We start from the raw sequence: 14069 nt of genomic DNA on the forward strand, positions 1-14069 counted from the left end.
AAGAAAAGTATTCAACTATATCTAATTTCCCTCATGCACAAGGATCATTTGTCAAATGCTCCATTAAACACATGAGCAATACTTAATGCGGCCACAAGATGTCAGGAGCTCACAGGAACATGATTGTCATCCTCAGTCTGAAGAAATCTTTGATTTGTCAGAGGGACATCAGTTTAGATCTTTTCAGGACACCGGGGGAACATTTGCTTTCGTTGGTACATTTACCAAAGGGTTAGATGTGTTTGAGGGATTCTACCTACAGTCAAACAAATTAATTTCTTAGATGCCGTTGGTCCGGTTTCTTACATTGATACAAAACATTGGTATGGCAGTGTTTGAAAGACAAGGTGGAGCACAAAATAAAGGGACCCAGAGGGTTAAATCAATCAGGCCTTGAAGGCTAATTTTAGCAGCAGTCATAAAAAAATGGTCTCCATCTTTGCTTTTTAAGTGGCTACACCAGCTGAAATATCAAGAGCTTGGTACTTAGATCTCAATTCACACTTGCTACACTGAAGACAATTTAAGTCCAATTTGGTATATTTGGCGTACCTTTTTCAAACAGATTAATGCAGAGAAATCTGATCCATGCAAATTGCACTCAAGGTTCTGATAAACAAAAATGTTGTCAAACCATCTTCTAGGTTTAGAGCAAACAAATATGAATACCTTGATTCTGGTTTTCTATGTACATGTTTATTATTCTCTTTGCTGGGAGACATTATGAACTTGTAAATTATGTCAACATAAGCAATTAGTAAACTTTTACTTGGAGTTGCATACCACTGAATTTGGCTCTTATCACCTGTACAGGGGTTATTTATCATGTCCATTTCTGTTGTGTACACGCACTAGTCAGGCAGCTCATTTGGCCAGCAGGTTAGAGAGCAGAGCAGCAGTTTTCCCATTTAATAAATCCAACCGAGGTTTTAAAAATATCATACATGCTTACATACAATATCATACCATACATGCTTGTGGGCATGCAAGACGGATTCTCCATCCAACCTCCAGTGGTTGAAATTGAAGTAGGTGTTTAGCCACTACACACTTCTTAGCCAAAAAGTAACTAATATCACTAATCTTTTATAATAAAAAAAAAACATGGCCAAAGCAGAAATGTTGTGTATTCATTATTCTAAATGAGTTTTTATTGAAAGCTTCAAATACACATCAGCCTTTATAACTTTAGGTTTCTGAAAGTGCAAGATTGTTGAATTATTTGCAAACAGGTAAAGCTGAAAGCTGCAGAACAAATTGAGTAAACAGTAACAATACAGACCTTTGAAACACTGGAAACTTTACATATTAAACTAGTCTTCACGTGCTCACAATTGTTAAACATAAAATATAATTATTTTTATCAAATGCTGCATTTCCTTGGATCGGTGCTGGCAACCCTTTCTGCTCAAAGAAAAAACAGCTTATCAGAAAGCTGAATGGCCGGTTCACAGTGGAGATACTGGCCGCACAGGAAAGCCAGTTTGTGGGCATATTTGCATGGTGCTGGGACACGAATGGTCCCTGGCCAGTTCCAGTACAGATGGCACATCTTGAACGTCAGCCTGGGGTGAGACCAGATTAGTAATGGTTAGCTTTACAGAACTGAAGGTGAAAAATGTTCAACACACAAAAAAAAAAAAACTAGACCTGCAATAAACCAGTAACATAAATCAGTGGCTCTCAAACCATTTATAACAGGTAAGCACCTCAGTAAATGCAGAGTTTTCTAAGTACCACCATCTTAAAAAGATACTTAATTGAATTGCAACCTGATTTGGACATGTTCAATATATATTGTTTTGTAAAAGCAATACAAAAACAATTTCTGTCCATCAGGGATGATGGCTGATTAATGTAATTTTATAATGCTTTTCATTTGTATTCAGAAGTTGAAACGTCCAAGTTTTAGAATGAAAATTTAACAGGAGCGCCCCCAGTAATTGGAATTTTGAGTGGGAAAGCCACAAGCTTCTTGCCACACTTGACCTCCAATATGGTAGCCTTACATATAAAACCTTTACATATAAAATCGCAGTAAAAACTGTTTATTTCTACTTCTTAAAATTGTATCTCGTTAAATCTTTCAAACAAAGAACTATAAAGCTTAATTTTTGAGAGCATGTTGCTATGGTGTTTGACAATATCAAATGCTATAAATCAAATGTAAATCAAAAAAATCAAATAAAAAATCGAATGTAATTAAGCATATATTGCTGGCAGTAGTTAACCTGTACGCATAGACTAGCCAACATCACAGTGGTAACTAAGATACCTTCAGTGGTATAAATGAAGTCTCATTGCAGCTCAGGCTCTATGCAAAGCCTGCCCAAATGTCTGACAGTTACCATAACTTAAAGGACAAAGCAGACGTTGCAATAATTATTTTTGTGGTGTCACCTCAGAACAGGAATATGGGTCCTGAGAATTAAGCATCATTTGTTTTACTTTGAGTCCTTCTGTTTGTTACTGTATGGTTATGTTACTATAAAAACTTGCTTTAAGTATTTTTGTAGAGCAGTTTCAAGCTTAAGGAAATATTAAATAAGGACCACTTTACAGAAGAAATGTGTGGAAAAAATAGGTTTGCTCTACTGCCCAAGTATTTCTTTACAAAACCATGTTCATTTGTGATAAAAGAGCTCAATACACCAATCAGGCATAACATTTAACCTAATAGTCCGTCAATCCCACCAAAAGCCCCAAGCAGACGAGACATGGACACCACTAGAGCCCTGCAGGTGTCCTGTTGCACCTGTACCAACATGTTAACACCAGATCTGTAAGATGCAAGGGGTCCATGGATGGCAGGACCCAGGGTTTACAGTAGAACATTGTCTAAAGCCCTTCTCTCAGAACTAGCGTTAATTTCTTAGTAGTTTAAACCTTAAAATGGTCACATGGGACAGCCTTCACTTCCTACGTGCCAAAATCAGTCATTCACTTCCTTTGATCATTTTTGGCAGATATTAACCCCTGCACACCAGGGAAACCACACAAGATCTGCAATTCTTGTGATGCTCTGACCCAGTCTTCCATCCATCACAATTTAGCCCTCGTCAAATTTGCCCAAATCCTTATATTTGCCCATTTTTCGGCTTTTAACACATTAAATTTCAGGACATGTTCACTTGCTGCCAAATATTGTGCAATTCTGAAGATATAATAGGTATTTCTTACTACACCTATCAGTATTCATAATCTCATGCCTGATTGGTATATTTTCCCTAACAAAGTTGTATCAAAAGCGCAGATACAAGCAGATAATTAAATACAGAAAATTTGCAAATTGGAACAATGTGGGTAAAGCACGCACCTTTGCAAATGGTCAGGAGTGAGGTTAGCTGTGTTGTACAGGGAGATGTAATGTGTAGGAAGTCCACAACCCTGACGGATGTGATGTGCCAACAGATAAAAGTCCACCCTAAATGTCAAGCACAAAACATAATTAGTCTAAGCAACATATAAAGCATAGTGCAGAGAAGGGCAACTCCAGTCTGCAAGGGCGAGTGTTCTGCCTGTTTTGGATGGTTCCCTGCGTGTTTTTAAATGCATTTATTTCTTTAAATTTAGTTATATTGGTTCCCTGCTTGAACACACCTGACTGAGTTATTAGAAGGTGTCAGGAGAATTTCTGGCTAGCTAGAGACAATTCAGATTTAAATCAAGTGTTGGAGCACGTAAACAGAAAACTTGCAGACAACCAACTATCTGTGGTCTAAAGATCTCAGGTGCAAATACAGGTCCTTCTCAAAATATTAGCATATTGTGATAAAGTTCATTATTTTCCTTAATGTCATGATGAAAATTTAACATTCACATATTTTAGATTCATTGCACACTAACTGAAATATTTCAGGTCTTTTATTGTCTTAATACGGATGATTTTGGCATGCAGCTCATGAAAACCCAAAATTCCTATCTCACAAAATTAGCATATTTAATCCGACCAATAAAAGAAAAGTGTTTTTAATACAAAAAACGTCAACCTTCAAATAATCATGTACAGTCATGCACTCAATACTTGGTCGGGAATCCTTTTGCAGAAATGACTGCTTCAATGCGGCGTGGCATGGAGGCAATCAGCCTGTGGCACTGCTGAGGTCTTATGGAGGCCCAGGATGCTTCGATAGCGGCCTTTAGCTCATCCAGAGTGTTGGGTCTTGAGTCTCTCAACGTTCTCTTCACAATATCCCACAGATTCTCTATGGGGTTCAGGTCAGGAGAGTTGGCAGGCCAATTGAGCACAGTGATACCATGGTCAGTAAACCATTTACCAGTGGTTTTGGCACTGTGAGCAGGTGCCAGGTCGTGCTGAAAAATGAAATCTTCATCTCCATAAAGCTTTTCAGCAGATGGAAGCATGAAGTGCTCCAAAATCTCCTGATAGCTAGCTGCATTGACCCTGCCCTTGATAAAACACAGTGGACCAACACCAGCAGCTGACACGGTAACCAGACCATCACTGACTGTGGGTACTTGACACTGGACTTCTGGCATTTTGGCATTTCCTTCTCCCCAGTCTTCCTCCAGACTCTGGCACCTTGATTTCTGAATGACATGCAGAATTTGCTTTCATCCGAAAAAAGTACTTTGGACCACTGAGCAACAGTCCAGTGCTGCTTCTCTGTAGCCCAGGTCTGGGGAATGCAGCACCTGTAGCCCATTTCCTGCACACGCCTGTGCACGGTGGCTCTGGATGTTTCTACTCCAGACTCAGTCCACTGCTTCCGCAGGTCCCCCAAGGTCTGGAATCGGCCCTTCTCCACAATCTTCCTCAGGGTCCGGTCACCTCTTCTCGTTGTGCAGCGTTTTCTGCCACACTTTTTCCTTCCCACAGACTTCCCACTGAGGTGCCTTGATACAGCACTCTGGGAACAGCCTATTCGTTCAGAAATTTGTTTCTGTGTCTTACCCTCTTGCTTGAGGGTGTCAATAGTGGCCTTCTGGACAGCAGTCAGGTCGGCAGTCTTACCCATGATTGGGGTTTTGAGTGATGAACCAGGCTGGGAGTTTTAAAGGCCTCAGGAATCTTTTGCAGGTGTTTAGAGTTAACTCGTTGATTCAGATGATTAGGTTCATAGCTCGTTTAGAGACCCTTTTAATGATATGCTAATTTTGTGAGATAGGAATTTTGGGTTTTCATGAGCTGTATGCCAAAATCATCCGTATTAAGACAATGAAAGACCTGAAATATTTCAGTTAGTGTGCAATGAATCTAAAATATATGAATGTTAAATTTTCATCATGACATTATGGAAAATATTGAACTTTATCACAATATGCTAATATTTTGAGAAGGACCAGTATATACGTCAGTAGTTCTAACAAGGTGTGGCAGTCTTTCTCATGCACAAGCGCATTGACCGCCAACATACTAGACAGGCAACAACCCGCAGCAGTAACTCAAAAGGACGAGGGCATGTTACCGCAGCAGGGAGGTCAAGAAGGAGGCGTGCCCACCATAGCCTTGAGCAGTGATTCCCAACCGGGCGTTCTCGTGGTCGTGAGCACATTGTAGGGGGTACGTGGAAACATTTAATATGTTATTTACAAGATGATGGGTAGATAAGTTAGTAGGGATAATTATTGGGTGTGTGATGCTTTATTAGGACCCAAGTGCAAAATACACCAAGCTTTTTAACCAAAAAGAGCAAAAAAGGGACAATAAAACAACCACAGGTGGGAAAGACTAAAGCAGGGATGTCATTGCTGTTCACCTGTACGATGCTCCGCTACCAGGAGAGAGAGAAAGAGAACAGCTGTTTCCACTCTGCCAATCTATCAAAGCTCATCAAGGATAAGCAAGCTCATTTCTCATTAATAGAATAGAAAAGAATAGCATTTATTGTCATGATAAAAACAAAGTAAAAAAGGGGGGCACCCAACCCCGCCAACAAGGTAGTAATAGTAGTTTTCACACTTGATATCAGTAACTGAACTCTGCAGCTGTTCAGAAAAACCTTAAAAACAAATGTCTGCAAAATTGTAATAATTCACAACAAACTCTTAAAGGTTTCATTAGAGTTGCTGCATCATATGTTTTTAAAAGTTGAGTGTGACCCTCAGAAGACCTTCTACGCATTTAGAAGGCCTCCTATGAGAGAAATGCTCCCCCACCCCTGGTCTAAAGCCAGGTTGAGACTGTGTGATTATTGGTAGTCTTAGCTAAAATCTTTTCTAGTTTAAGAATTGTGAGAAAAAATAACAAATATTAAACAATGTCTGATACTTTCTGGTAAAATCAAACAATTATGGCTGGTGCTGCAGCTGACGAACGATTGTTGTCCTCTCTTGCCAAGGCACTACTACAGTTGTCTGCTTTCCCTCTTTGTCGCATCAGATTTTCACAATAATTTCCACACATCAACACCTGCAACTTGCTGTCCATGTATTGTTGGACCAACATCTCGGTCGAATCTGAGGGGGCTTTGCTGCAGCAAGAAGTGTGACATCTTCTATCGTACACTGTAACATGGGTTACCATTGAGATTTTATGGGGTCAAGCTCACACAGTGTACGCCACTGTTAGACTGGATATGTACATAGGACAAAAGTGTTGACAAACAAAACCTTAACAGTTACTTCATCTTAGAGTAGTGTCTAATTATTATTCTGTTTCCAAAGTGTTTCATGGATTTTGGGAACCAATTACACATTTTCTGCCACAAGGCATAGGATGGTCTAATTTGCCTCATAAAACTAATAATGCAACTCAAGATTAGCTGGAATTACCAGCGTGATTTCAACTGCATTAAAAAGGAGGGGACTCAGACAGTCCACATATTTTCATATTTGGTATTTATATTATTTCTGGCACTCTCCTGTTCATATCCAGAGATCAACTCCAATCACTGTCCCTCAGATTTTCAACATGCCGCTTTTAAACGACAGACAAAATATTCTGTATTTTCTTACTATATTGACTTTAATTAGAAACTGACCAGTCTTTCTGAGTGAGGGTGTGATCCAGAACAGTTCCGGGTGGAGGAGTGCCAAAGCAGTTTGCAGCCCAGGAGTACAGAGTGGTGCTGATGCGCTTTTGGACGACAATGAAGACCAGCTTGGGTTCATAGCTGGGGAATGTCTCAAAGCATTTGATCAGCTGTGGTATCTCATATTGCTCGACCATCATCAGCTGGCTGTCTGAAACACCATCCCGATACACCACAATCTTCTCTGGAAGGCTGTGATTTATCTGGACAGAACAAACAGAACAAAGTGTGTTTTTACTAATGCTATACATGATGAAATTTATATTTAATGAGGTTAGATATAAAATGGTCAAAACACAGAAATTGCATAAAAAAGTTTTTTTCAACACCCCGCTTTTTATTTATTTTTTTACAAAAACATAGTCTCAGCAAAACTAGTTATGGTATCCATAACACCTACTGAGTTGGTAAAGATTTTTATGCTGAAAATCCAGGCTCACTACTGAGCAGACAGTGGATCTCAGGATGATAATGCCTCCATCAACTTGATTTATAACATGTCTGTTATGTTCTCTTCATTCAGAAATATTTTTAACTAAAATCTAACAATCAGTAAAGGTTTGCATAAGAGTTTATTTTAATCTGCATCTGGACCACAATCTGCCACTTGGAGAGTGAGTTGTAAAGCAGACATGCAGACTGTTACCTCGTGGTACTTCTTCAGTGCAGCCAGCAGGCAAACTCTGAAGCCACGAATCAGTTCCTCATTGGACGTCTGGAAGGTAACTCTAGAGTACCAACGGGTCAGGGAGCTACTCAGGAGAAAGGCAGATAGATTCTAATTAAGATTCTTTTCAAATTAGTTTCAATGTAGACTACGATTACTAATTAAAATCATTTACAATACTGTAAAATTAGGCGCATTAGTAAATATTAAATGTCTAGACATCATTAATCAACTTGTACACACAGACAAGAATAAAAACTGAAAAGAAAAACGTATTTATTATGTATTTATTCTGTAATAAACATTTTTGGTTACATTTATTGTGCACTAGATTATCTGCAGACCTCACTATGTTATGTGAACTGAATCAAAGCACAGTCTCCACAGATCAGTGTGGAAACCTGAAGGTGCATTTTGTTATTCTACCCGTTTTCAAAAGGCTTTCAGCAACTACTAAAGAAACATGACATCAAAACAAGGACCAGCCCATTTAGGGAAATATACACGAAAACATGACTGTACCTGTTCACACTGGCAACAAATCCCATGACGGACCGATGTGTTTTGCTGGTGTCATGGTGAACATCAACTCCAACGACCATCAGGCTTTTCTGTTCGAGTGAGAGAGAATAGACTGTAAAAACAATCTCTGCATCAGTAGCTCTCAAAGTTTTTCCTGAGAGTAGTCTTCCGCTAACTGCAAGTATGTGCAACTGTACATCTACCATGAATGCTAACTCACACACATGCATCAGGCCTGGTGAAAAATTACGCATTTTAAGGGTTTCCCAAAAGTTGCAATAAAAATGGCTCAACAGCACCCTCCTGAAATTTTCATAACAGCCTCCACATTGACCTTACTTTTACTTTTGTAGAGTTATGAAATTTAGTACACTTGTAGAACACCCCGAGACCTACCTAAAACTTTCCTGCACCCACGTCCTACAGCATACAGGAAGTCGGCCATCTTGGATTGAAGTCTCGATTTTGACCCCATTTTTGCCATTTATAGCCTCCGTATTTGATCAAACTCCTCCTACAGATTTTGAGTGATCAGCTTGAAATTTGGTCAGTTTGCTTAGAAGGCATTGGGGATCTAAAGTGATCAAAATCGTAAGTTTTTGAGCATGTTGAAGGGGCGGAGCCAGCCCTCAAAGTTTGACGACTCGCCAAAAAAAAAAAGAGAAAACAATCGAAAAAACAAGACATTGTTATAGCTTTTACAAGGAAAGTTGCAGAGACACCAAAACTTCTGGTATTAATCCACATCTGGCCCCGAACAATATTCAATGGTCAAATACTGACTTAATCTTCTGGTCTCCAGTACTAAGAAGTTAGGCTGGAGGGTGTGGCCGTGGCGGTGTCGCGAAGTCTGATGTCACGCCGTGGCCTTACGTTTGCCTCTGATTTCGACATTTTTCAGCCAATCGGCACCAAATTCCATAGGTTTGACATTAGTCCAGCCCACTAAAGATATCCAGTGAAATAATTGGTTGGCGTGGCCTAATTGCTCCACAGCGCCACCTGGAAGCACCTAAACAACCAGCCACAGGGCTGGTTGTTTAGCCTCAAAATCTGACTTCTCGCCATAAAAGACTAAATTGATATAGCTTCTAAAAAGAAAGTCGTAGACTTGAAACCTTCTGAGATTGATTCGCATCTGGCCATGAACAATATACAATGATCTGATGCTGACATCATCTAAGACAAAACATGTAATGTCTCAGTGTGGTCCATATTTGATCCCCTTCGCCTAATCAGCATGAAACTGTCCCCAATGACAGATCAGATGATGTTTTAAGTTGGTCTCCAGAGCTTAAGAGCTTTGGCTGGAGGGTGTGGCTCTGGTGGCATGGCGAAGTCTGACGTCGCGCCATGGACTCACGTTTGGCTCTAAAATACACATGCATGGTCTGATTTACTCCAAACTGAATATGGTTGATCTTTGCCATCCCCCAAACAGCTCTATTGAATTACATTGGAATTTGGATCAACGGTACCCCCCAGGACACTTCAAGTGCTTTGTCTCCTTCATACATGATCGGATCCACTTCAAATTTGATATGAACCATGATGGATCATTTTGGAGTTCACCCATTATTTTAATTCAGATTTAATCATACTCTTAATCGTTGTATTCTGCTTCACCTGGGACTGGGTCGCGGGGGCAGCAGACTCAGTAGGGACACTCAGACGTCCCTCTCCCCAGACACCTCCTCCAGCTCCTCTGGGGGGAGCCCAAGGCGTTCCCAGGCCAGCCGAGAGACATAGTCCCTCCAGCGTGTCCTGGGCCATCCCATGGGCCTCCTCCCAGTGGGACGTGCCTGGAACACCTCCCGAGGAAGGCGTCCTCCTCGACTGGCTTCTCTCGATGTGGAGGTGCAGCGGCTCTACTCCAAGCCCCATCCGGATGGCTGAGCTCCTCACCCCATCTCTAAAGGGAGTTCCCAGCCACCCTACGGAGGAAGCTGAGGAAGTTCTTTCGGTCATGACCCAAAGTTCATGGCCATGGTGAGGGTAGGAACGTAAACCGACAGGTAAATTAAGAACTTCACTTTTCGGCTTAGCTCTCTCCTTACCACAACGGACCGGCACAGTGTCCCCAATACTGCGGCAGCCGCACCGATCCGTCTGACGATCTCCTGCTCCATTCTCCCCTCACTCGGGAACAAGACCCCAAGATACTTGAACTCCTCCACTTGAGGCAGAATTCCCCTCCAACCTGAAGAGGACAAGCCACCCTTTTCCGGTGAGAATCATGGCCTCTGACTTGGAGGAGCTGATCTTCATCCCAGTCGCTTCACACTCAGCTGTGAACCGCCCCAGCGCATGCTGTAGGTCTTGGCTAGAGGGGGCCAGCAGGACCACGTCATCGGCAAAAAGAAGAGACGAAATCCACTGGTCCCCAAAACTAGACCTCATCGGCCCTTGACTGCGCCTAGAAATCGATGACAAAGGGCAGCCCTGCCGGAGTTCAATGCACCGGGAAAAGGTCCGACTTAGTGCCGGCAATGGGGACCAAACTCCCCCTATAGTAGTTGGAACACACCCTCCAGTCACCTTTATGAAGGGAGACCACCACCCCAGTCTGCCAGTCCAGAGGCACTGTCCCCGACCGCCACACAATGGTGAAGAGGTGTGTCAACCATTACAGCCCCACATAATCCAGAGACTTGAGGCACCACCTCGGTGACTTCAGCCTGGGTGATGAAAGTGTCCAACCCAGAGTCCCCAGCCTCTGCTTCCACCAGGGAATGTGTGATGGCAGGTTTGAGGAAATCCCCTAAGAACTCCTTAAACCGCCCAACATTGTCCCCAGTTGAGGCCAGCAGCTCCCTACCCACACTGTAAACAGTGTTGGCGAAGCACTGCTTCCCCCTCCTGAGGCACCGGACGGTTTGCCAGAATCACGTCGAGGCCAACCGCTAGTCCTTCTCCATGGCCTCACCGAACTCCTCCCAGGCCAGAGTTTTTGCCTCTGCCACAGCCCGGGCAGTGGCACACTTGGCCTCACAGTACCCATCAGCCGCCTCAGGAGTCCCACAAGCCAACCACAGCTGATATGACTCCTACTTCAGCTTGACAGTGTCCCTTACTACCAGTGTCCACAACCGGGTTTGGAAATTGCCGCCACGACAGGCACCGCAGACATCTACGGGTAGCAGCATCAACAATAGATGCGGAGTACATCTATTGTCTGAAGTGTCATCTCTGTAGCCTAGATATTGAACCTTTAGCAGTACTCTTCTACCATCATCTTTTAGGATAGCAGCATCAAAGCCAGTGACTTAAAGTTCAACAAGCCGTTGAGAAGGCCGGCTCCGTTCTGGGGAGACCTCTAGTCTCATTATCATTAGCAACTCTAAGGATCAGATATCAGGGTGTAGCAGCCATTAATGGTTTGTTAATATTGTGATGTTGGGTTTCTGATTATTGATTGATTAATCTTGATCAATAATTGTAATTACAAATCATAATCTGACAAAATCAACTTCTTAACCAAAATCCTCCTTTATGAATTGAGACCAGAGATGTTTCTGGTGTTGTAATTGCGGCTCAAAGCCTTTGACAATTACAACCGTTAAATACTCCGTAATAATTAATAACTATTGCCGGAGATGTCACTGTCTAATCGACCATTTCTGCCAAAACTTGTGGAACGTTAACCTTATTTTGACTGACGAATCACCTTTGCACACAATGAACACAAAACGCTCTCTCTTTATCTATGTGAATATTTATTAATCGTCACCTACTTAACATGCAAAATTCTACAAACACAGGGGTAACACATCTAACTAAGCAAAATTCAACAAACGGCAGTGGGTATGTATTGAATCAACCAGCAGTTTATGGCAAAAACAGAAGAAGGAATGAGAATATGAAAAGTGGTGTGGTGGCGAGTGGTGGGGGGGGGGGTTGGAGCAGCTCAGACTGTACTCAGTGATCTCCTGATCATAAAACTTCCCCCCAACTCCTGAGCACAAAGGATTCTAACTTTTGGCAGCAAGCTAGCACAGTGAGATTGAAGACAAAGGGGAAATGGAGAATTTTACCATGAGGTTATTTAACAGTCCAGTCTTACAACGCACCCGCGTTCACTCTCAGATAGTAAACACAAGCAGCTCTAGGACCGCGGCGGATCCCGATATCAAAATAACACATCAAAGTTTCAATAAGCAAGGTTACATGCACATATCATTCAGAACACATGAGATCCTAACCAGCGATTCTGATCGCTTCTACAACCTCTGACCCTGCCCAGGCCTTCTAATAAAGAAATAAAAGATTAAATAAAAGATGGGTTGAGCGTTGTGCGCGTCCGCAGTTACACTCCAAGAGAGCAGTCAGTCCCGTCCTTTGGTCTTCTTGACGAAAAGGAAAAAATAGGAGCTGACCATCAGCAGTCGACTAGGGATGAAACACGATGGCAGTTCGTTCCTCGAACTCCATGTTTTTAGTTACGTGTTAAACTCACGTCTTCAATCGGCAAAGTGAAATTTCTGGCCTTCCTAGTCCAGAAACCTCAGTTATGAATTGTTCGTTGGCCAACGAGAGAGAGAGAAATAAATGAAGACTCCACGTGGGATCTCTTTTACTTCCAAGGACGCTCCAGTTGCGTGGCAACCCCGTCAAGATTGCCAGCTGAAAGCGGGGTCTTCAACATGGAGGCCTCCATATATAGCGCCCTGTGACGTCAGACTTGGGGCGTGTCATATCAGCCGCCATGTCCTGGATACAAAATGGCCGAAAGCAGCAGGAGGCCTGGTGTCTGTGCACGTAGTCCAATATTCAGCAACAAGTGATCCAACAGCGAAATGTAGTGCAAACAGAGATTACCTAAAATTGGTCAGTGTGATTAAACCAGTTTAACCTCAAACAATTCTAACTTTTGTCATCGTCCTCATGGAAATTTCCCTGTGCCTCTGAATTAGCTTAAAAGCCAAACCTCATTACAGTTAAAACGTATCACTCAGTGAGACACTTGCTTTAATAACCTGACACATTGTCAACATCAGTGAAAAGAGGCCATTTTTTTCTCAAAAAATGTAAATCTGTGCAGTAACATGACTTTTTAAATATGTGCTGTATTTTTTATGTGCAAAACATATTGTATTTGGCATTAAAGCATCGCTCTCAGCTCTGCACTAAAAATTGCCCCTTGGGGATAATAAAGTTCACCTGACTTAAGCCCCCCAGATCAGGAATATCAGACCAGGTCTTGTATGAGCAATGCCACTGATTCAATTAAAGTCAATTATAGTCAGGCTGTGGATGTTCTGCTTTTGAATGACATGATACCCACCAGAGGGACGTTGACCGTCCACAGTTCTCCTCCTAGCTTGCTGTTCATCTGCAGGAGAATCTTCTGGGCAACACTCTTCAGCTTCTGCTGCTGAGATATTGTCCGGATATTGATGGCCTAGGGACAAACTCACTTTTAATTTTCTGTAGTATATCATTATATATATTCTTTAAACATGTTAACAGTTCCAAGTATAACAAAAGATTTTTGTTGATATATCAAAGGAAAAAGTAAAAACAGAAACGATACTTACCTGGGAAGGAATCGGGATTTTGACACAGCACAGCTTCTTGATGGCACAATAGAGGTCCTCCCTGTTGCCGACCAGTATGCACACAACAAGCTGCAAATTGGGCTACACACAGATATGAAACTAAAACTTAGTGTTAACGTCACTTTATTAAAAGGCTTGAATAAGCCTTTAAAGATTTCACACAAACAAAAAAATAAAATATTGACAGGGTAATTTTTGCTCAGTGGAAACATTAAATATTTTATGCCTGCTGGTTACAAAGTTTAGGCAAATGTAACTAACAGTGTGAGGCATGCTAAGCCTTTCTTAGGACTAGACTTGGCGCTGTAGAAGACTGTGCGTGAAAAG

At 41.9% G+C, this 14069-nt stretch overlaps 1 protein-coding gene across 5 annotated transcripts in view; it reads right to left on the minus strand.

Annotated features, from left to right (window-relative positions):
- Window positions 1–1120: 1120 nt before the first annotated feature.
- Window positions 1121–14069, minus strand: part of piwil2 (piwi-like RNA-mediated gene silencing 2) — a 46948-nt gene continuing 33999 nt past the window's right edge. For all 5 annotated transcript variants that reach the window (XM_047380309.1, XM_047380313.1, XM_047380311.1 and 2 more), the window contains 7 exons: window positions 13722–13823; window positions 13469–13585; window positions 8185–8273; window positions 7642–7747; window positions 6945–7198; window positions 3317–3424; window positions 1121–1565 (listed from right to left, as the gene is read on the minus strand). In XM_047380309.1, the coding sequence (XP_047236265.1) occupies window positions 1409–1565; window positions 3317–3424; window positions 6945–7198; window positions 7642–7747; window positions 8185–8273; window positions 13469–13585; window positions 13722–13823 (933 nt within the window). In that variant the 3' untranslated portion in view covers window positions 1121–1408. The remainder of the gene's footprint in view (window positions 1566–3316; window positions 3425–6944; window positions 7199–7641; window positions 7748–8184; window positions 8274–13468; window positions 13586–13721; window positions 13824–14069) is intronic.

This window comes from Girardinichthys multiradiatus, chromosome 12, assembly GCF_021462225.1.
Source record: "Girardinichthys multiradiatus isolate DD_20200921_A chromosome 12, DD_fGirMul_XY1, whole genome shotgun sequence".
In the NCBI taxonomy this organism is placed as follows: Eukaryota; Metazoa; Chordata; class Actinopteri; order Cyprinodontiformes; family Goodeidae; genus Girardinichthys; species Girardinichthys multiradiatus.